This window comes from Falco rusticolus, chromosome 2 (genome assembly GCF_015220075.1).
Source record: "Falco rusticolus isolate bFalRus1 chromosome 2, bFalRus1.pri, whole genome shotgun sequence".
Classification (NCBI taxonomy): domain Eukaryota; kingdom Metazoa; phylum Chordata; class Aves; order Falconiformes; family Falconidae; genus Falco; species Falco rusticolus.
This window is the reverse complement of record NC_051188.1, coordinates 29,428,094-29,452,323: the sequence shown is the minus strand read 5'-3', so window position 1 is coordinate 29,452,323 and position 24,230 is coordinate 29,428,094. Positions and strand designations below refer to the sequence as shown.

At 40.0% G+C, this 24,230-nt stretch overlaps 1 protein-coding gene across 1 annotated transcript; it reads left to right on the top strand.

Moving 5' to 3' along the window:
- On the top strand, positions 1-24,156 carry SERPINE3 (serpin family E member 3). The gene is made up of 10 exons (XM_037376574.1): positions 1-84; positions 722-816; positions 1,651-1,946; positions 6,232-6,465; positions 7,767-7,964; positions 13,132-13,330; positions 14,398-14,498; positions 17,891-17,977; positions 20,341-20,424; positions 22,849-24,156. Exons 1-10 carry the CDS (start codon positions 1-3, stop codon positions 22,887-22,889), a joined length of 1,419 nt encoding a protein of 472 aa, XP_037232471.1. The 3' UTR covers positions 22,890-24,156.
- Positions 24,157-24,230: the final 74 nt, after the last annotated feature.

The window sequence follows — 24,230 nt, the reverse complement described above, 5'->3', positions numbered from 1 at the left end:
ATGAAGACCAATAAGCTGCAGTTTTACACTCACTTTGAAGCCAAAACCTTGCTTGCCATTGTGAAGCTGGCGAGGCTTAAACAGGTGAATACGATGGGCAGGGTTTGATCCTGTCACATGGAGAAAGCCATGAACGGCTGCAACTGCTTTTAAAGCGGTCACAACCACAGCTCTTCTGCCTCTGGCTCACTCAAAATGACCTCTTCCCCATCTGATCTCCTTTAAGTGCACCACTTTATTTTTTCTTTCCTACTGGAAACTAAAGAGTGAATGAAAACCTTGCTATTTGGGATGGCATTAAAAAAAAAAAAAAGGCAAATAAAGACATTTTAATTACATGGGATTTCTGAATAAGGTTTCAAAGTGGGGGGGAAAAAGTAGCTGTGTGCCTGGTACACAGAGAGCTCTTTCTCTTCCCCTTTGTGGCAGAGGAATCAATGGAATTCATATAAAAGAAGGAGGAGGGGTGGGAAGAGAGATAGGAGATGCCTTGCTCGGTACCAGCAGGTCACAAGTCTCATGAGTCTCAAGCAGGGCTTGCAAGGAAGTTGCTGACTGTATCTCCATGTGTACCTTTTTGTTCTTTGCCTTGGATTTGCTGGTCAGTGGCATGCTGCTTTGCCTGGCTCTCCATAGAGCTTGTAGCCTACAGGAATTTGGACAGAGTGGTACAGACATCGCCGACAGAGACTCTGATCACTGACTATCCCTTTAAACGCAGTCTCATGACTTAGTCTTTACTCCACTACCTATTAAAGAAGGAGACGAGACGTACATAGGCAGCTTCCATTCAGACACCCAGAAGGACACAGAAAGGCAAGACAATTTAACAGAGCTAACTGTGAGTAAATAAGAGGCATTAGAGGTGCTCTCTAGAGCAAAGGGCATGGAGAAAGATTTGTAGGAAATCCTGCAGTGAAAGAAGGTGCAGTATTTTTTTTAAATATACTTGCATACAATGTTCAAAAGGCGAAATTCTGTAAGGAAATGTCATTTTAGCATTATACCTTTAAATATGAATCTAAGTGTCTCTTAATATAACGTTGACCAATGCCTGATTTCCCATAAAAATCCGCAGCACTGATTTTGTGCTGCAAGCACTGGTGCCTTTTGCAAATACAACCTTTTTTCACTGGGATAAATTTCATAGAAGGAAAATCTGGGGGGAAATTTGAAGCCAGCCTTTTGCAAATTTGGATCTAAAGCCCAGCCCGGAGCCTCCAGTTAGACACCTGCACTTCACGAGGGGTGGCCTTCCTTCTGAGAGTGACGGATGTGATCCCCTTTCTGCTGGGGACAGAAGGGGGCTGTGGGTGCTCAGCAGCATGGAGACTGCACTAAGGTGTCCCAGCATGCATGCGGGGAGCTAACTTTTTAACCAAGGGGCTCTGTGGCTCCATGCATTGTAATGGCCAGTCATCCTATATGGTACAGCATTTGGAAAACTCAGCCCTTGTTAGTCAACAGAGTCATCAGCATGTCCCTACATCTTTTTTTTTTAAATGACAATAGCTACTGGGTAGACCTGGACAAGTATTTTAACAGTGATCATTACTATTGCAAGTGATATCTTAAACTGATGGGAAGAGGAAGTTCCTCTGTCAGCTCAGCCTGTTGCTTTCCTAAATATCTCTGTATTATTAATCTCAGGTGTGATCAGCTGGTGGAGTGTTCCCAGTGTGCCTTCATGTTGCCCATTTCCTTCCCTGCACTGATCCTGTTTGCTTGCTGCTTAACCAAAGGAAACTGCATCTCCTATGATGAGCTGAAAGAGCTGAAGACTGAATTTGCTATCAATCTCTACCGGCATGTGTCCGAAGCAGAGAACAGAACCAATGTGGTAGTCTCTCCAGCAAGTGTGGCTGTCTCCTTGGAGCTGCTGCAGTTTGGAGCTCAAGGAAATACCTTTATGGAGCTGCGGGATGCCCTAGGATACAACATTCACGGTAATGTACTGCTTAAAGAAAATACTTCTCGTCTTACATTTTGCACTGAATTCACAGATTTACTAAGGAGGCAGCAACTGCACACATCATACTAAACTTCTGTCTCACTTGCAAGATGTAGTTTAGGAGTGTTTTCTCCATCTTCGATAGCCAGGTATCAGCTGGACAAAGGAAACTCAAGGGAGTAGTTGATACACATGTTGTTATTGTTCCTTTTTTCTGGATCAGTGCTTATGCTTTTACTGCACTGAAATACAACCATATCTAGAAAAGCTACTTCCACAAACAGCAGAATTGCTCCTGGTTTCCCAGAGGTTCATTGTGTCCTGGCCTCCCCTGTGTCCTCTGCAAGGAGGTGCCAGGCAGAGGAAAAATTTTACGAGGCCTATAGAAATAGAATTATCTTTAAGACTTTGCACCTTTTTCTGATGTTTTTACAACTGGCCAAAAAGATGCAAAGTTATTAGAAGCAGGCTGGCAGAGATATACATTGACAGATGGATGGTGCAATTGCATCTTTCCCTGAAAGCAGGCTAAAATAAAACTCAATGGGAATCTGGAAGGGATATGGAAAAGGCAGATGTCTTAAAATCCAGCATTAAGTCAGCTGAATCTAAGGATGCTGTTTTCATTTTAGCTCTGGATTATCCTACCATCTCACATCACACGTCAAAAACTATTTTACACTATGGGCACAATGTTTATGAAAAGCAGATGCCTGCCTCATCTTCAAAATTTGCAGCTTACATACAAGACTTTTGTATAGAGATGACACCGCTATTTCTCAGCATAAAATTTACTTTCAGTGTATGAACACTAAAAATAAAACACTACAGCAATTTAATCATCCTGCGCTGTAACCTGCCTTCGTCACCATTACCATTCTCTGTAGCATTGATATTCAGAACCATCACAGCAGTAAGGGCTCACTCTGGCTGATACATACAGATACAGCTGCAGGTACTGGCATAAGGACAGTGCATCTATATTATAAGCAGCTGATACAATGAAGTCTTGCCTACAAGGCTCCTGTTCCTGTAATTCCAGTAGGGTAATTTTAAACAACATTAATTCATACAAGGATTATACTTTGTTTGACGCTTCTGGTCATTAGGGGCTCAGTTATTAAGAACCAACCTTAAGAACAGTATTGCGCAGTGACATTCAGGCACAGATCTCCACACAAAACACAGCCAAGCGCAGAGGTTGTTAAGGACCTGGTAGCTATTTTGCACTGCCTTACTTCTCACGTGGCACATCATATTAAGCAGACATTTTATCTGCATTTCAGTTGTCTGTGGCACAAGCCACATGAGCTTTGACTTTCAGTAATATTAATGCATGAATGTGAAAATAAAGTAGGATGGGATCTACTGCTATAGGTTACAACAGTGCATTTCCAGTGGTGGAGAAGGAAACCACTTCCTCAAATGGTTTAAATCAAATAAATAAATCAAATACTTAGATCAAATTTCCTATTAGACAAGTAAAACCAAATCACATATGTATGCATATATGATAAAATTCCTTTTTTCCATTAGACGTTTGCATTAATATTTCTGTTGGTCTGTCTTAAACAATAATGAAGGATGTGGTTAAAACCTTAGAAGGCTGAAAACAATGAAAACATTGATGGTTCGTTCACTATTCACAGAGAACCTGCACTTGTAATCTTCTTTTAATGTTTGGAAGATTTATTCACCTTTATTCTAGTACTAAGAAAAACAATGTATAAAGGGATGTCTCTCTAGACAGCACAGACAAAATTACGTGCTTTAAAATGCTTTCTTCTTGCTGTTTTATCAACAGTAGAGTATTTTAAAGTAAATTCGAACTGCTCTCCAAGTACAAATTCAGGACTTTGGTTAGCTAAGCACTTTGAGATGACTGAAGTTATAGGCTCAGGGTACCACACCTTACATTAACATCTGCTTCCAATTTACATCTTTGATTTCTCACATCCTCCAGAGCGCTTGCCAAACGCTCCCACACTAATGCAAAACACACAAGAAAAGCACTTTACACTTCAGACCGCATGAGTTTTCTTGACATCTGTTCTGGGAGTTCAATATTTCATACCTTAGAAAGTAACAGATCTAAATTTTAATACCAAACTTGCCATAGGTTATTAGTCTTACTGCAGGTTATTGAAGGAGCACTATTAGGTCAGAAAACGCCCTGGATTCTCAGGTGGTCAAAATCGGTAGATGTGAAACTCTCCCTTTACTCCATCAAGAATCTGAACTGATGCAGTAAAAGTCTCCTGATAGCCTGGCTGGCAGCTGGAGGCTCACCAGTATCCTGCCCTTGACCTGACACTCAGCCTGGGACAGGTCAGTGCAGGCAGGATGGTCTTCCCCAGTTAGCCGCCCCAAATTACCCGTGTCCCAGGTGGCAGCCCACCCTCTCTTCTCTCCAGCGCTGCCTACACCCACAGCTGTCTGTAGAAACTTGGGGGTTCTTCCCTTTATCTAAGGTTTCCTTTGAGTCAAAACAAAGATTTCTAGCCAGCCCACAATGGTGAGCCCAGCCATGGCCATGGGGAGCCAGATACCTGTGAGCTGCCTGGGGCATCCCAGGGTTTCAGGCCAAGGCAGAGGAATACCTGTGCCAAATTCAGCAGCCCAGAGAAGGAAAGGGCACGATATTGAACCCTCCCTTGGAGATGGTGGCCAGCAATTTGTATACAACAGTGAGCTGCTGAGATTTCACACAGAAATATAGGGACACTTGGTAGGGAAACCAGAAAGGTCCTGGTGGTCCTGCAGAGCCAAGAGACACTGATATCTTGTTGAAGAACAGCAGTGCTCCAGACTTTTCTCAGTCCTTATGGAAAATTTACTTATAAAAGGAGGAACCAGCTGAAAACGTCTCAAAGGCAAGTAACAATCTCAATAAGACTTTTAATGGCTAGGCATAGGCAAGCCTCCTTCAAAGCACAACAAGGGATATGGGAAAGGGGCCGAACTGTGAACACAGGAAGTTTGAGATTTGACCCAGCGCCCATCAGCACTGTTCAGACATGGTGCAAGTCCCAGGCCTCAGGAGGTCACCTCAGCATGAACCACGCCATCACAAACCATTATAGTGTGCGACATAATGACAGCCAGAAATGGCTGCTAAATCACACCTCAGGGGAGCCTACTGAAAACTTCGTGATTTTAAAATCACGAGATCCTCTATGTTTGCAGTACTTCTGTTCCTGTTGGGCCCACATCTCATCCCTGCATCCATCACAGAAGCTGCCGCCATTGACCTACCACGAGCTCCCCAGGAGCAAGAGACCAAGGCACTATTCAACAATTTTCATTAGTAGACAACAAGCTAGAGAATACAATACTTAATTTTTGAATGGTATTGAGCTTGTAATTGGTGTAAGCATTTTGGAAGACCAGAACAGCATTTAAAAGGATCCTGGAAGATCAGAGAAATGCGTGAAATGAATAGGACACAATTTAATAAGGGCAGGTACGTAATTCTACATTTAGAAGGAATAATCAGCTGTTCAAATCGAGGAACAATGAGCCAAAGAATAGTGTTTTTAGGAAAGGATCTGAGGGCTCTTAGGAATTAAAACAAGGAATATTGAATGGGAAATAAAATCGTACTTCAAAAAAAAGGAGACACTGTTGTGGCTTGTATAAAGAGTTGCTTGTAACACACATGAAGTAACTATCAGCTCTATTTAGCATTGCCAGAGCTGATCTGCAATACTGGGCCAGTTTGGGGCACCATCCTTTCAAGAAACAAAACACCACATAAAGGCCAAGGGTAGAAGAGACAGGCCTGGGGCAGTCAGGAAGAAGCCTTTCCTGGAATGGGTGGCATTGATAATGGCAGGAGAAGGAGACGGCGGTACTGTGGCATATGCAGCTCAGCCAGTCATAGAATCATAGAATCATTTAGGTTGGAAAGACCTTTAAGATCAAGTCCAACCTCACTACCGGGAACTCAGAGAGTGCCCAAGAAAAAATAATGTACCTTATGAACTGTAAGAGCTGTGTTTGCACAGAGGTGTGAACCTGATGTGACACCAGCCTCTTGACATATCTGTGCTAGTGATTTCTATAGCAATATGAAGAGTACTTTCCTATGCCCAGAGCATCACCGGTCCTTGAGAGTAGTGCTTGACAGTAATACCCCATAAAGTCAAGAGTGCTTCAGCTCTTATAGCGCATTAACTTTCAGAGGACACCAGTGTTAGCACTGGAGTTGAGAGCTGCAGAGCCCGGTGCTATCCTTAGCCTCCACATGGTAATTGCAGTTTCTCCCTCTTGCCTGGCAGATCAAAGTGTGCAGGATTTCTTGCATGCAGTGTACGAAGGAGTGTCCGACTCCAGCCAAGGCACCGTGGTTCAGCTGGCATGTTCCTTCTTTGTGGACGCCGGCGTGCAGCTTTTGCCCCACTTCACTGCACATGCTGCACGCTGGGCAAACAGCAGCCTGCAGCAAACCAACTTCACTGACCCCAACAGAACCGCAGCCCAAATACAGGAATGGATCACCGGTAACCTTGGAGGTAACATAACAACCCATGAGAATGATTGCACATGAATATAATGTAAAATAAGAGCAATGAGAAAAATTGCATTTCACCAAACATAATTTTTTTTGCCCCACTCTGTGTTGTACAAACCAAGGTTGAGAGCCAGGAAATCAAGTTCTTGTGCTGATGCTCATTTCTAACATGAAAAGCGAGCTGGAATAGGTCTGAATCTGTGAGTGTGAGTTTGCAGTGTCAAGCTGGCAACCGCTTGGCCTTGTTCCTCTAATTTTTAAAACAGCAATCTTTTGCAGCATTTTCAGTTTTAATGAGGAGCAGCCAAGTTCCCCAGGGACTTAGTTTTCTGCATTGAATGCTTTCATGCTGCTGTGGGGAATACACAGGGCCATAATCTCAGCAGTCAGACTCTGAGTTTAAAAAGTCAAAATGGGAAGTAAAAAGAATTTACTTTCCACACAAGCAAGAAAAGTAATGAAATTAAATTCTGTGTTAATGAAAAAAAAATATTGAAACAGCAAGTCCTTAGAAGCAGCAGAGCAAACCAGTCCCTGATTTGCTCCACCAGTTTAAGTTACATGAGTGTTAAATTGGCCATCAACATGTGAGGCGATGTTAAAGACACACATTAAAGATACTACTGAAAAAAAAGATTTCTGTCCTTCTCATATGAACTGCAATAAGTGATCCAGTTTCATGTTAGAAAAATATCGTCCTAGAAGCAGATACTGAAATGGGAGTTCATATTGCGGGGCTCACACGCGTATCGATGAATTAAAAATGGGTCACATTTTCAAAAATCTTTGAGGTACCCAAAGCAGGGTCAGCTGAACTGCCAAGTAATCAGGAGATGGGGAGAATTAGGATATGAGTTAGTTGACTTAGTTACTTCATAAAGTGGTCTGTAATAGTGAATCCATTTCATGTGGGATTTCTGGTGCTAACAATGAACCGCTCCAAGATATGTGTAGGCAAATTTAATCCAGAAAACCACTTGGACCCAGGGCATGGTGCCAAGAACTGGGCTGCTGTCATCCATGCGGTTCAGTGAGTAGCGTAGTCCTGGCACAGCTTGGGCCTTCAACATTCACCAACTCGAGCTCAGTTCTGGAGAGAGCATGGACCAACAGGCAATCCCGACGAGGTCCACGTACAGGTGGGGAGGGAAAGGCAGACAGCTTAACAGTGCCTTTTGTGCCTCTTGCCCTTAGGGATGGAGAGTGGTTGTGATTTGCTTTATTTACTCACACAGACCTGGCCTTTAGGCCTGGGCAAGTAGAGTGGCGTGTGTCCTCCTCCCTGCCTCTTTTTCCATGCAGATGGGGATGTGCTTGGCATGCTGTTGGAGAACGTTGGGTCACCGCTTAGCCAGGTCGCCTTGGTGAGCACCATGTACTTCAAAAGCACGTGGCAAAAGAAGTTTTCCTTTTTGGATACCCAGATGTTGCCTTTCACCACAGCAGAGGGCTCAACCCTGAAAGTGCCCACAATGCATCACACAGCTGAAGTTAACTACGGTAACTGTCCTTGATCCAGATTTGCTCTGTTGTAGAACATGCAACAGTTTCATTTATTTACTTTCCACAGATACCACACTAAGATATGTTGCTTTGCCAGCTTAGAGAAGTCTCGGAAGGAATCCCATCACATGAAGAGACCACCTGAGTGACCGAATTGACTCCATATAATCCCAGGCAATCACGAAACAGAACCTGGGTTCAAAACGGTTCCTAAAATGTCTGCTGTCCATGCCCCATCCCTAAAAGACCAACACTGCCCAGCACTCCATAATGAACTTGTCAGCTGTAGCAAACAACCGAAAGGCACCAAAATAACACACCAGGAGAAGGGAACAGGAGAAACTGCGGGTACCACAGCATACAAAGTCCATTGCAATCACATGGAGCTTGTTAAATAAAGCTGCCTAGGAAGGGAGGGCTGTAAGAAACACATCTGACCTCATGACAGAGGGGCAGTTAAGAAAAGAAACTATATCAAGCCCCTACTGATTTGATTTGTGAGATGGGTGAGAAATTTCTTGGTCCTCAGCCTAATCACTCTTTGGCTCTTGAGTGCATAAACACCAGACAGAGGATAGTATGACTGGTCACACCAGCACTGCGCACCCATCCCTCCTGCCTGTGGTCACAGCCTGTCTCCAAGGCTTTAGGGTAAAACTGCAAATCTTCGGGGCCAAATTCTGAAACAAAGGGGAGATATTTTTTTAATGGCCTTTATATCAAATCAGTGGATGGCCTCAGCATGGGCTTAAAATTATAAATACAGGTTAAACTTTTATTTGTATAACATATGAACACAGTGTATGTTCCTTTCAAAGGCTTGGAGTATGTGGGTTGCTGACAGAAGGACTCCTGCTGCAGGCTTAATTTTTTACCACCACGAATTCTGCCAATTAGCTCTTTCAAAAATATAAAAAGTTCCTTTCCCTTCTACCCTAAATTTCAGAACTGCACTTGGGTAAAAACCTTCCTAATTCCAAGGCTAATTTTTTTTGAGACCGATTTATATCTCTTTTCATCACACCAGCTTTATCCTTTAAGTAAATAGTTTCTCTTCAGCTCTGATATTTACTCACAATACAGTCGGTACTGGCGATTTACCAAGCTGCCTCTCAGTTTCCTCTTAACTAAGCTGAAGACACCAGGCTCTTCTAAACTATTTAAAAAACATACTCCAAAACTCTATTAGTCCTTTCCTGCACTTTTCCAATTCAAATTAATCTTTCTTGAAAATAAATGACCAGGAACGTACATAAGGCTTCTGATGAGGCCATATACCTGCTCAATAAAACGCTCTTCGTATTTCTATGACTTGCTAAAAACACCTTGTGTAGTGCACTGCAGAATCAGCTCAGGGTAGTTGCCCAAGGTTGAATCCACCTGGGCCTTTTTTCTTTCTCCATTTTTTTCCAGCTGATGAGTCCCAGGTAAACCAAGGGGAAGGAAATCCCCACAGGGACATGACTTTTTGAACTGTCAGTTTCCACCACTCCAGTCATCACGGTAACCTCACTGCTCGACTTTCTTTGATGGAAGCTTTGAGTGTTGGCCATACTTTGGAAAGCCCCTGGAAACCTCTTTTCAATCTGGGAGCCCCTCTTCTAACTTGGCTCATTGTAGTTTTGCCTTCAAGCGGCTGCTTGCTGCCTTCAATTTCTCACTTTAATTGCCATTGCTTCTACCTGTAAATAATGCCACAGTAAAGCTATGCTTAACATTTTACTTAAAACTAGATTGTTGGATCTATCCCTTTTTATCGAATTAGCTATTAAGTAAAAAAAGCTTAGAGATTTGTTTGTTAGGGTCTACCTGATATTGCAGTTTATCTCACTTCCTATTTCTCTCTGTGGCTTGATTATTCTTTTCTCCAGAGTATGTTCTCTCAAGCAAAGACCTAAAATTTCCCAGATTACTTTCTTTTTCTTATAAATGTACTACTGTTTTCCAGTCATGGGAAACAACTGAATCCACAGTCCATTAAAAATCTTTGCTGACCCATTTGCAATTCCACATCCAAGTTCTTTTCATGTTCTGGTGTGGTGATCATCCAGATCCCCATATTACTATTTGTCTCTTTCAAGCAGTGTAAACTCTGTTTCTGTCTCTGGTGTTGTAATACCTCGTGTTCTTTCCTCATTTCCATTAGGAAGCTCACCATTATCCTTTGCTATATCATCAGATTCTTTCTTTCCCAGCAGTTCCAGAAAATAATTGGGATGAATCTAAAAAAAAATTTAATTCACAGTGTTCAGCAGCACCAGTCTTTGTCTTTCTCTTGTTTATATGGCTAAAACTTTTTCCTTTTCTGTGCAGGTCACATCAAGCAGGCAGTTGGCAGCTTGTTATTTCTATGCCTTTTTATATCTGAACCATAATTCACCTGGCTAAGGAATTACATTTTCCTGCTTTTTGCAAGTTTGTCTTTACATCTTTCTTTGTGGTGTTTCCTCTTCCAGGACATCCATGGTGTGTCTGCCACGCTTCTTCCTCCTGCTGGGACTGCCAGCTCCTAAGTGCATTCACACCTCTCACTTGGAGCCCTCCCATCCTCCTTACGCTTCAATCTTTTATAAGTTAATTGACTTTACTAAGGAGTGCAGTTTCCCTTTCCAAAACCCAACACCTCATCAACCTCATTGTTGAGCAACATAAATCACTACATCAACCCGTGATCTTTCAGCCCTAGGTGATTTTGTACCGCCAGCTCACTGCGGGGGCTTTGCTACTCCTGGTGTCTGGGATAGCTTCACCTTTCCTTGCTTCGCAAGCTATTCAGGCAAACAAACAGGTTTCTTGGGACTAACATACGCCTGTTAGTTCAGGAACAGAACTTTTCTCTGAGCTTTCTCTTTTAGTAGAATGAGATAAAGAAATGAGAGGTCTAACATGATGGAAGGCAGGAAGGAAAGGGGCTGCCAGTGCTTCTACAAGTGAAGTTCTCAGGTAAAAACCAGTGACCAGAAATTTAGCAGCTGAGTTGCATTGACTGACCATATGTTTTTGCTCCCGATCCCTTGCAAACTTGATGAAATCAAGTTAGTTGTGCTTGTCTGACCACTTGGCTAAACACAAGAACTCCACCCTATCATCCTTAAGTAGGCAGCTGAAGCATTAAGTATTTGCCCAGAAAAATAAAGTTAGCCAAAATACTGGGGTTACCTTCTCATCCAGTCTGAAATGTGTGAGTTCTCCACAGCTAGAGAGAGACTTATGAAGAAAGTTGAAATTAAAAAGACCATTTAAAGATTGATGATTGTCAGATTTGATAGGACCAACTCAGTTTTTATCACTAGAAATGCTAGAAACTCTTCTAACAAATCAGTTATAAATCAATATAAAAGATTGATTCAGTACAACAAAACAGAGGCATGAGATAACTTCCCTTCATTATTAAATGATAGCAGCTGTCTCCCATCGGGATACAACACACAGAGTGAGAAAGAGTCGCTGTGGCCTGCTATCAATTGCAACATTTACAACATTTGTTATCTTTTTAATATCACTACAGAGAACAAATCAGCCTGGGGACAATTAACACTGCTCTAAGAAAATGTCAACATTACTGTTTACACATGCCTTTTAAACACTGCGGCTATTTTACATATTCATTTTTCCAAGCAATTTGTTAACTATACTTGAATACTGATTTAGCATATATATAATCCTTATGGGATGCTCAAATTCAGTTCAAGTAAGTAACACTAAATGTTATGAGTCAATAATCTCAAATTTTATTATTTTTTTCTAATTAACAAATAAGGACTGTATAACCTTTGTGCAGAATGTGCTGACTTCAAAATATCAGCGTGCCCCCAAATTAAACCATTCACGACCAGTCCATCTTTCCTGCTTGCCCATTATAAACCAGAAGGTCTTATCCCAGCAAATGATCCACAAGCTGGAAGGTGTTTTTAACAGCATAATTCCCTCCCCACATTGCATGGTGGGAGGGCTAATCTAAGAGCCTAAAATTGAATCTAGCAGAATAATCAACACTTAATGAATCCTATATAGTCCATATCTGCAAAATTAATGAATGTTGTGGACTACACAGTTGAGACACCCTATTACTATATATTTATTGGCAAATATTTAGATATTATGAACATGAGCTACCTATATTCTGTTGTTTATAACCCTTGACTCAAAAAGAGTATCTACCCTTGAAGATACAACTACCACAGCTGGATGAAGGAGCAGATTCAGTATTTGGATGGCCTGCAGCAAAGGCACCAAGTCGTTGGCTTGCAACTTGTATTTAACTCCTGGCCTGCTAGGTATTGCTGAGTGTTCCTGAAATGCTATTTATTGGATTAACAGTTAAAAAAAAAAAAAAGTAAAATTATAATAATTGAATCTGTTCTACTGTATAACAGAGTGCATTAGAAATGCCTGGATTAATTTTTCTTTGAAATATGGAACTAAAAGGGTACTTTTAAATAGCTATTACAAACCATTGCAAACCTAATTATGAGTTTGGAAGCCGACCAGCTTGTACTTTTGAGACTAGTTTTTCTAACTTTCATCTGATTTTGCTAAATCTTTGTGCCTAGATTTTAAAAAATAAGGAATTTGGTGCTTAAATAAGCATAAACCTAACTAATATATTGTTTAATGTAACTTTGTTTCTTTAAACAAAGTTTAAACTGATTTTTAAAGGTAGTGAAGATGGAAACATGAGGCAAAGTACACTTCAGTTAATTAAATAGGACACTCAATTTTGGTTTTGTAATTTCTATAAGCAGCAAATTTTTAATGAGAGATATTAGAAAACTGTAAGTTTATTCCAAAAACACGCATTAGAGGAACAGTTGCCATAAAGCTACTGTCGCTACCTCAATAATGTTTTTAAACTCTGAGCAAGGACTACAGCTATATGAGAAAGCAATAAAATATCCGTGCTCTGCTGAGACAGTACTTCAGGTACTATTACTAGCATTTTTCTGACGAGGAATTTATAATCACACAATCAGTTCTGTTCGGAGGAGCCGCTGCTGCAAGTTAATAACCCGAGCTGGCTGCAAGAGCCCATGTGTTAGAGACAACCCCTTATATCCCATCCCTGCCGTTTTGAACCACCTGCTGACCCAGGGTTGGGTTGTGCGTTTGGGGCTTTTTTCCCCACTTGAATGATGAAATCAGATCTGCATCTGCCCACCCACAGGCCAGTTCCAGACTGCAGCTCTAGAGGCTTTCAGCGTGGTTGAGTTACCCTACCTGGGGGAGAAACTCAGCATGTTCCTAGTGCTTCCCAGCCACAAAAGAACATCTTTGTCCCAGATTGAGTCTCACCTTTCTGCCAAAACCATAACCCTCTGGGCCAACAGCTTAAAGAGAATGAAGATGGACATTTTTCTGCCTAGGTAAGCAATCTTAGAACTCCAAGATGGCTTCACTACTTCAGTTGCCAGAATTCTGTGTGATAGTGCTGACATGAGCAATATGTGAGGCAAAATCCTAATGAGATGCTTTTGTTTCTTTTATTCATCACATGATCAGAAAAGCTCTAACCCTTTCTTAAGTCATGAAGAGGTGGGCTGAGAACACCAAAACTTTCTGGTATGCTCTGTAGTATTTTAAAAACACAAGTATTTCTGTTGATCCTACAGCTTTTACTTAAAATTTATTTGGGGTATAACAATTCTTGAAGGATCTAAAACAGAAAAGTTTCTGGCCCTTTCCCACACTCAATTTTTACTCTTTGCTTAAGAAAGAATAAAAATATAACCTTTAAAAAAATTAAGACACAATAGCTTATTTTTACAACTTGCTAGCATACTACAAAAGTACTCTACAAAGAACTTGGGTCCCCCAGCAGTCATACCCATCTTTCTGTGCACAAAGCAAGTTTCAGCCATCCATTTTCCACATTAGTCATTTGCCATTGCTAGCAAATGCACTTGTCCTGGAGGTGTTTTCTATCATCTATTCAAATAAAATTGCACAGCAGGAGGAATTAGGTGCAGAAGGGCCTTTTGCGGCTGTACCTATTGTATGGATCAGCACAGAAGGGCTTCATTACACATCTCTTACAACACATTCCTTGTGTTAACGAAGCACTGAAAAACAATTTGTACATTCATAATTTTTTCTCCAAGCTAATCTTTGGCAAATATTTCAAGAGGCCCTTTGTTACAGCCAAAAAGATTGTTAAAAAGAGGACAATTGGGGAAACACAGAGTTCATGTGTCAAGAAGACTGAGAGGCAGTCTGATTGCAATAGATGGAGGCAAGGGATTCCTTCTGTTAAGGTCTTCACATGAAGAGAAGTTGCTTTTCTGCAAAGTACACTTAATCAGATGGAACATATTGTGCTCATACAGAAATAGATGGCTGAAATGCAAAGGCTTGAAATAAATTGCATCTGTTCCACTTTTTAGCTCTGTGAGACTACAAATCCTGCATTTAAATAAAATCTGTCTTATTTCAGGTTCAGTATTCAAAGCCTTTTTGACCTAAAGACAGTTTTTTCTGCCTTGGGAATTAGAGATGCATTTGATCCCATCACTGCTAATTTTAAAGGCATTTCAGGTAAGAGGCTTGACTGACAGAAAAATGATCACTAACCCAATAGTTGTAGACTCTTACAAGTGAAGGATTCAATAGAGCTGGATCTTCTGCACTGATCACACTTCTTCCTCTGTGAAACTCTAAAACACAATTCACACCCAACTGTTCTAATTTATTATTGGCAATTGTATTTTGAACTGCTGTTTTATAGGAAAAAGGAATCTGAAAGGGACAGGGTTAGTTTTGGTCTTGCTTTTTCCACCCTCCTTTCTTTAAGATTAAAATCATGAAGTCAGTGTAGGCCTGGGAAATGGATATTTATTCAGAAACCTGGGATGCTTTAGTACAACTTGCATTCATATTTGTGTTTTTAAAAGTCATTTCACAGTTAGGGATGCTGGCCTAACAAGTCTGTAATTCCAGCTCCTGACGCCACAAACAATATTGACATATGCCCATGCTACATTGTCTTGTTAATCCAGTGACCAGTGGACTAAATTATACTTTTTCTTTGCTAAAATACTAGTGCTATGATTGTAACCTGTCGCTATTTTGGAAGTTTGAAATTATTCTGTTCTCTGGAAAATTTTTATTCTTATTTAATATTAAATAAAAAACCCTCAAAATTATCTATTTTCTTTTGACTACTTCCAGCAATACAAATTATTTAAACTTAAGTAATTTCTACTCATAGCAAAGAGTCAGAGGGGAAGTTGCCCAGAGAGATGCAGAGTACATGCAATTCTTGTGCATGTGATTGAATAAAATGAAATTCCTCCAATTCAGACAAATCTCCTTTTACAGACAAGTTGCTTTCCTGGAATGAACCTCAGAAGGCACGTTACTCAGGGTTTTTTTGATTCTGCTTTTAAAATTGAATACAGCGTAGTTCTATTGCAATATATATCTCAAACTGCAGACATGCACATTAAAATAATTTGTTACTGCCCACTCTTTTGTTAAAGCCTGTTGCTTTGTTGCAAACAATTGTTGATATACTGATAAAGTGCATAAGGATGTATTTTATAAATTTAACATCTTTTTAAACAAGATAAACACTCTGAGAAAATGAACTCCACCATAAACATTATCATTTAGCAGCTTCTTTCCTACGTAGGCAACTTTGTGGCTTTTGTCGTACAGGGTAAGGCTTGTAGAAGTATTTGACCCTGCCTGTGGCCGTTATGGATTACAGGATATGTTGAGGCCCTTCTGAGTTCTACTCTTATACTACTCAGTTGTGTCATAGTAGTAGGGTTAAAGCTATGACAGTCTAAGTTACACGAAGCAGAGTTTATAAGGAAGGTTTATCTTCTATTTAACCAATAGATACAGTTGGGAAAAGAACAGGCAAGTTTTCAGTTCCTCCTCCATATGAAGCAGAAGCCATAATCTTCAGAATATTTATTCTCCAATCACATTTAGCAAACAAATGTGTTACTCCATTTTAAACCTGGAATAGCTTCCTTATGCCTGAAAGCTTCTATTTTTTTCCCCTCCAAAGTATGTTAGATATATCTAATTTAAAAAATTCTGCCTCTCCCCAGTTGTGTCTTGTTTCCATCCCAGATTTTTGACTGGACAAAATTCAGATAGAAACAGATAAAATGCTCTTTCAGTATTTCCTTGTTTTCACCTATATGTCAGATTCTATTCCCAGATTCAGACAAGAAAGAAAAAAACTCTCAATCTTGCTGATTTCTGCCCTCCGCAGTCAGCCGGGAAGAAGGAGACTTGTGACACTTCTTAGTGTCTTGCTGAAATTCTTTCCAAGTTCCATTTTATGTCACAGTCCCATCATTTCTTCCTGAAGAGAATTTTTTTCTACAATTTGCCTTCCAATGGTTCCTCAATTCATACATTGTCCTATCTTAGTTTCTACTCTCACCATGTAGCCTTGCTTTCCACTACAGCCTGGAAACTTCTCCAGGTAGCAATTCTCATTCAGCACTCAGTTGTTCGTATAGTGGGAAAACAGTCATAAAAATGAAAAAATAGGTAAATGTGGGTAGAACTGAGGGAAAAGAGGATATTAAAATTGGCGACTTAAGGTTCCCTCTGTAGTCAGGGCCAGTCAGATGTGTGCATTCATACGCTCACTCTCCAGGGACCTGCTTCCCTCTGGCAGCAGTACAGAGAGGCAGCATGCTGTCTTCCCTGAAGTAACCCAATTTTCCCTTTCTCATGCATTATCTCACTCTAAAGATGTTCCCGCATTGTGGCAAAGAGATGCTCTTCTGTAGCCTGACCCCAAATCCCACCGTTGGACATCAGTGGAAATGGGCCAGATTGTAGTGGGCACCATTAGCAAAAATATGAAGACACCTCACAGCTCTTCCAGGTTTACACTGATACATTTGCAGTCAAAATTTTGTTGTTTCCCCTCCCTCAGACTAGAAAGAAAATCTGAATGAGTAGCCAATAGCAGAAATGCCCTTACGCAGAAAAATACCTCGACTTTGCATTCACAGTAGTCAACCTTTAAGAATTTCACTGCTTGCCTGAAAGCAGTCTCACATGAAAGTCAAGAGGCATTTGGGCCACCAAGCAAGCTGTGCTCTGTGACAGAGGAAATGTTTAGGCAGGTAAGTTCAAGGCACACGAGTGTTTTAGCTTATTCTCCAAGTTCCCTGCATATAAGAACATGCTGTTACAAGAACAAAGTAGTCATACTATCTCAGCTACATGCTGAGCTAAAAAGCCCATAACATTAAGACAGCTTAGGTGTTCAGGCTGTCTATGCTCATTCATATCAGGCACAGGTATGAAAAAAATCTGTATTTGCATCAGAACTAGAACTGAGGATCTTCTAACATGGAAGCCAGATACAGAAAGAGCAACTAAAAGGCAGGTTTATACTGTGCTGTCTTTCTGAACGTGATGTGCTGAGGATACCAATGGAATGAATTTGACAGAAGAAAAGCTAATAACATGACATGTATTGTTTTCAGCATCAGTTCACATGTAGAAAGGTGCAAAGCATGTACTCCATATTATTGAAGCAAATTCCTGGAATGCTACACAGTCTAAAATTATATCCTTTCTAAGAATTAAGTATTTTGTAGCAGTGCTAGCTTAAGAATAATATTTTAGAAAATGTAGATTCATTTTTTTAAAATGGAATAGAGTAGGGGCCAGGCATACACTGCTATTTGTCTAGCAACATCAGGTGATGATGCAATTACTGCTGCTCCAGCTAAATGCCAAGGGACTGGAATTCTTTGGCCTAGCCAACCTGCAGGGCAGTTCACTTTCAGCCATTTAATTAGTTGCCCCTCTGAAACATCTAACAGTTATGTGATCCTTAGATTCTCAGAAAAAAGTAAAAGCATTCTGGATCAAAAAAATTAAAAAGGCATTCACAATGAAATTCAGAAAATAACTATTAATATTAATTTCTGGTTTTTTTGAAGAGCAAGACAGTCTTTATATTTCAGAAGCTATTCACAAAGCAGAGATTGAAATAACAGAAGATGGTACAAAGGCATCAGGAGCTACAGGTAAATCAAATATACAGACTTTATTTCTCACTTCTGGAGTTTATCACTACAGAAACTACCACCAGCCTTTTATCTAAAAAAAAAAAAAAAGCATGGTAGTGTTTAAATGCATGCCTAACCTAAATTTAAATGTTTATATTTAACACAGTTTCACTTTACCTTTCTATTTGTTTATAAGAACCTGATGAATCTTTTTATCTCAGACTAACATGCAAAGGCTCAAGTGAAAACCAGCTCTGCCAGCCCATGGAAAATCCAGTTTGAGAAAATAAACCACTTATTTTTCTGTTGGATAAGTCTGGTTGCTCAGATCATAAAAGCAAAGAATGAAAAGAGAATTACTAACCTATCTATAGCTCCTGAAATCTTACAGTGGTTGTTTTTTGAAGATGATCTCTTTGATAGTATTAAAGGTAATTATGGGAAAGTTTTGTCTTCATGAAGACGAAGACAGGCTTGTTTCTTACATACCTCAAAGCGTGACCTCTGTGTACAGGCGCTTCTGCCGACATCGTTTCTCCACAAGCAGCTGGGGCTGGCTGAGTGGGGAGATTCAGAGTAAAATCTCAGCTGTGGACTAGAAAGTCAATAAATGACCTTCATAAACTAACTGCATGACATGCCAATAGAAATCCTCAATCACAATTTACATAAAACAGGGGGACTAAAATTATTGAGTCACGCAATCCCCATTTTTCTGTCACTTGAACCTTATCAAAGGTGGGCCCTGCTTTTTTTATTTCCCTTTTGGAAGCCTCAGATGCTCCAGAGATGCTACAAATCGGTGTGAAAGGCAACAGCAACCCTAGAACCCTGCATGGATTTCATAGGCATTACCGCCACTTGGTTGCTTCTCTTGAGAGGCTGAACATGTCCTCAAGCTGTTCAAACATAGCACAGAAGGGTGATCATTACCCACATCTCGCCTTTCTGCTTCTCTGGGCTGTGCCAGCTGTAGACGTGCTCCACATGCACGTTGCAAATGCTGCTGGTCCTTGACTGCAGATCAGGTCAAGATCTGGGTGTCTCTCATATCTCGCCCTTCCCCTCCTTGCTTCCAGGAAGAAATCCAAGGGGCATGTAAGGAGAACACTTCTGTGCATCTCACTGCGGTGCCCACGATGTTGGGCTGCTCTGCCAGGTGTACCTCCCCTCACTCCAGACATCCCACCACCACAATGCCAAAAGAAACCTGAGCACACCTGATTTGGTGTAGTACTCCTCCAGCAACAACTTTAAATAAGACACATGCTGTACATATGTGGGTGTACAGTGAAAATTTGATGTAACTAAGTTAATCTTTCTGCAGAGCTGTGCATTTTTAAATTTTAGGACCATTTTCTTCTCTATTGAGGTATTAGTATTTTTGGTAATTTTTCTGCTAATTCCCATACAAAATAAAAATTTTAGATGGCTTCAATTACATACCCACAACTAAAGAGTGATAGTAATCAGACATCAGACCTTTACCTCATTGAAACAAATGCCCAAACTCCCCCTAACTCCAGTCAGATCAAGCTAAGCAGCTGATTTTAAAAGATATCATTATGTTTATTGTTTGCTTTAAGAGATCTGGCTCTAGTCACATGGTGGCTTGAAAGCTAAAGTGGCAATTTTTTTAAGGAGTACTGAAATATTGCCACTCAAACTAGTTTTACTGAGTTACTTGACTTTTCAAGTGAATTCCATTGTTTTAACTGCTCATTAAAAAAATAATCCAAATCTGGAGGGCTTAGATGTTGTGGGGTTTTTTGACAATGTATTGTTAATACTATATAGCTTCAAGGCAGAATTTATTTAAACAAGATGTATTTTAGTGATAGCTGAGCTGTCGTAATTCTTAAGGACTCTATTTAATCTAATTAACCCACAACCAGAGAGGGGACAGACAGTCATAAATTGAGATCAAGGATACTTAGGTTTTGATGAGATCTCCGACAAAGAAATTCCAGGACAACGTAGATAGTTCTCTGCTCTTTGTCTCCCATTTAGAAAAGCGATTACATTGTGCCTTTTTATCTTTTTTACCAGAACAGCATAGCTAGGAATAGCAAACAGGGATAGCATGGTGTGACTTCAGCAGATAGGGCTGTGATAACAACAAAAATTACATTACCTTTGAAATCCAGACAGACCCACTTGAGCAATGAAATACACACAAATCACCTGCACGTAGTCTCACAACACTTCAGTTGTTCACTCATCAAGACTGATTTCACTGTTGGATAAAATTGTTGTTTTATTCTTAAAGCAGAAGAGCAACTCAAAACTCAAGGTACTAAACATCAAAGCTTGAGGGCACAGTACAGAAGATGGGGAAAAAATGGGCACATTTTACTAATGTTTTCTTTGTTGCATTACAGTAATGGTATTACTAAAAAGATCTCGAACACCTATTTTCAAAGCAGACAGACCTTTCACATTTTTCCTGAGACAAGCTAATACAGGTACGCATGCTTTATGTTTCAGTAGCAGAATTCTTCACAAGCACCACTGAAATCAGTAACAAGTTCTTTGTAATCAGCATGCCATTCTTCAGTCCAGGAAATTTCAACCACCACGGAAACAGCGAGTTTAGGGTTTTTAAAGCATAAAGAATACAGTTCAGTTCTTTAAAAAGAATGCATAATAGTCATAGAAGTCGGGGAAGCCCGATTAGCCTCTCCTACATATATGCAGTACGTGCTCAAATAGATTTCTACCATAATTACAGGCACTAGAAAAATTTTCTAGATCTTAAATGTCCCAGGCTTAGGAACCAACCTCTACAGGACAATTCAAATTACAAATGGGCTGGATCAGCTAGATTAATAGGAAGGAAGTTAAGACAGAAATCTTTCCCTGTAAATGAAATTCACTCATGCCCCCACAGATGGCACACAGCAAACAGCCCTCTGCCTGTAGGCACCAGGACTCCAGGGCCTGAAACTGTGGTGTTAATTCCTACCTCAGCAGTTTCCAGGGGGATAGCTCAGAAATTCTGAAGACCAACAATCTTTTGCCCAGCTACAGCTTGGAATATGCAGAAGCAAGTTTCTCCTCTCTCTTATCTTGAATATCCACACCTTCAAGGAGCCAGTTTTACACATCTGGACCCTTCACCACTTAGTATCCTCGGAGACATTCAGGTTATCAAAAGCCATGGATATTCACTGTATGTCATCAGGTAACTCAGCTCTGCAAAAAGCCCGACCCTGTATCTTCGCTTCTGCAAAGAACTGCCAAGAAATGCATGTTTCTTTTGAAAGTAAACTTTTTTTTCTTGCAAATTAAACCCACCCACCCCCCCCAGCCTTCAAAACAAAACCCACAAAAAAGCGAACAAAATTGCTGAACATGTCTGAAAGAGTGAAGCACCACAGGGCTCCTTTGGCTTCAGTATTAAGACTATACATCTCATTTCAGATATCCAATCACGGAAGTTACTGCAGAATCTCTGCCAAAGGAAACCACCACATAGCTCATTAGCAATAATAAAGAAATACATTATGCACCATCTAGCAGGTTTGCTCCTTAGAAGCATCAGGCCACCTCCAACAACTCTTATCATTCTTCACAGTGCAGTACATTTGCACCTTAAGCATTTTCCTAAAAATCCTTCAAACCACCAAATTTCTCTCGTAACCGGGGTCACGTGTAGTTCAATTTCCAGGGAACATACAGCCATGTATAGAGTTCAGTAAAACACTGGGGCCTGGCATGAAGACAGAAGAGAAATCTTTTTCATTATCTGCTTCCAAGCAACACACACTGTTCTTAGCTGGTGAATACCTGCATATGTAACATTTTGCTTTAAAACCCTGTATCTTACATTTTGACCAAAATGCAAACACATCTTTAAAAAGATAAAAGCTCTAACTTGGTGGGGGTTTTATTTTAAATATGCTTTGGCAACCATTACCATTCAATAAATAGAAGTATTTTTACTTGGCAAACACAGAATTAAAAAAATTAAAAAGGCACTAAAAGCTGATCTGTGAAACCTGAGCCACAGACTCTTCAGGATTAAGAACTGATTTCAGTGAATAAAATTGCTTAGCTTACGGTTTGTATATATATATAGGAAGGAAATCAGATTGCAGAACAGAGCATAGCAAAATACATACATTCCAATGCACTCAAAATCAGAAGTACATTTCTGTAACTTAAGCTTTTTAATGCAAAAAGTGAAAACACTTAGTCATTTTGTTTGCTCAGACTTAGTGACTGAAGTTGTTCAGGTATGCAAAGGGGAAAGGGTAAACAAGATCTGCTTTTTATATATTTTATTCACCTAACTAGAGGTACATAAAAATTAGTATCCCCATAAAATTCACAATGAATATTTATTTAGAACAAAAGCCTTCATAGCATCAGTCCTCTAGTAACAGCAGAAATATATTTACCAAGACTTAAAATTTAAAATTAAAAAGTTTGGGGTTGTTTTAATCTGAACTTCAGGTTTGAATGCATCCCATTTGAAGGGCAGGCAAGGTAACAGCAATACAAACAACTGAAACAAATTCAAAGAATCTGAGGCAGTGATTTAATTCAAGAGGTTGTAATAATCTGTTCTGTAACTACATCGTCAACACAAAGGAATGAATTTAGGCTCTGTTTCGCTTAGTTCAAAAGTGATTCTTTAGCCAATAGTGTGGATAAGTTTTAGGTTTTGGCAAATTTTTGGTCTGGGCTACCAACTATTTGGAAAGGCCTTTTTGTTTTTAATATAATAATTTAGACACTTCTGTTTAAGCAGGCAATTGCAGTCGATTTTTCCATACAAGCAATGAATGATCACAAACCTTTTAGTTCTGTGCTCAATTAACGTATTTAAACTGCACTATTTGAAAATGTTGTCCTGACTCAAATAATATTGTTTTCATTTACAGGTTCAGTACTCTTTATAGGAAGAGTTACAAACCCTTCATAATAAACATTAGAGCAATACACTGTCTTCTATTCCTCCTATGGTGAACTTTCCTTCAATGAAATTAAAGGCTACATTATGTGTATTTATTAAAACACTGTTTTAAACAACATCACTTTTGCAAGAATACAAGTAAGGAAGCCCTCCGCTCTCTTACTACATTGTATACACTGTTGGAAACTTACAGCTCTCTAGGAATCATGAGCACCACAACCACAAAGACAGTAAGCATATAAACATTTGAGGAAAAAACCCAGATTTTGCCACCTAAATGTTTAAGAATATGGACCAACAGCTTCTGCTTAACTTCATCAAGGCTAAAGTCAGTTTGACTGATGCCAAGCATCCCACAAGAAAGCTTTGTGATACATGTTATTTTTCAAGCACAACTTTACTTCCCTGTCCTGAAGTCAAAAACTTAAGAACACAACTGAAATTCAGTCTGGTCCCAGATTCAGATACAATCCAGCTGAGAACATAAAATAACAAGCAAACAGCAAAATGCTTTTAAAAGGAAATCAAATTGAGAGGCTGTTTCAAAACTGATGGAACAAATAGGAAGCAGAAATACCTGCTCAGTGACCAAACATTATTGCCAAGAGGTAGTAGCACAACCTTTACTACCTTTTATTTTACTTTAAGTGAACACAATATAGAATGGACAATTCCTGAAGAACACTGAATGAGGCTAAAAGCATCCAGAAAAACGCTTTCCTTCAGCACCCTGACAAAAGTTGGGATACAGCGAGTTTTTAGTACAAGATTCAGCAACTCATCACACAAGCACCAGTAACTCAGGCCCATAAAGATTTTGGGTGAGGACTGCAAGCCACCAACTCCTAGGAAAAGCACCAGAGGGGAGCTGCTCCCACTGAATCAAAGTTTTCCAGAAGTTACAAGTATCTAGTACAGATGAAAGACATGGCTAATAAAGCATTCAGTAATACTTTGTGTCCACGCAGCAGCGCCTTCTGGCTGTTCCCGCATTTGTAAACATGTAAAAAACAGCACACAAAAACTTTGGTCAGCTTTCCTCAAAGGCTGCTGACCTCTGCTTCTTACTATACTGTATCCTCATAAAACCGGGGGTTTGCCATTGCTGTGGATGTGCATATAGGACACCAGTCTATCATGCTAGTCACCAGATGAAGTACAACGTACACAAGGCCACGAGGTATCATTCTACCACAGATGTGATTCAGTATTAGTTTCCTTTCACTTGTTTTCTGACTAAGAATATCCAGTGATACAAAACCACTCTTCGTTCTGTAACACTGATACTAGAACATATAAAGCTCTGGAAGGGGAAGGCATAGTGAACCATTCCAATAAAAACTGTACTCA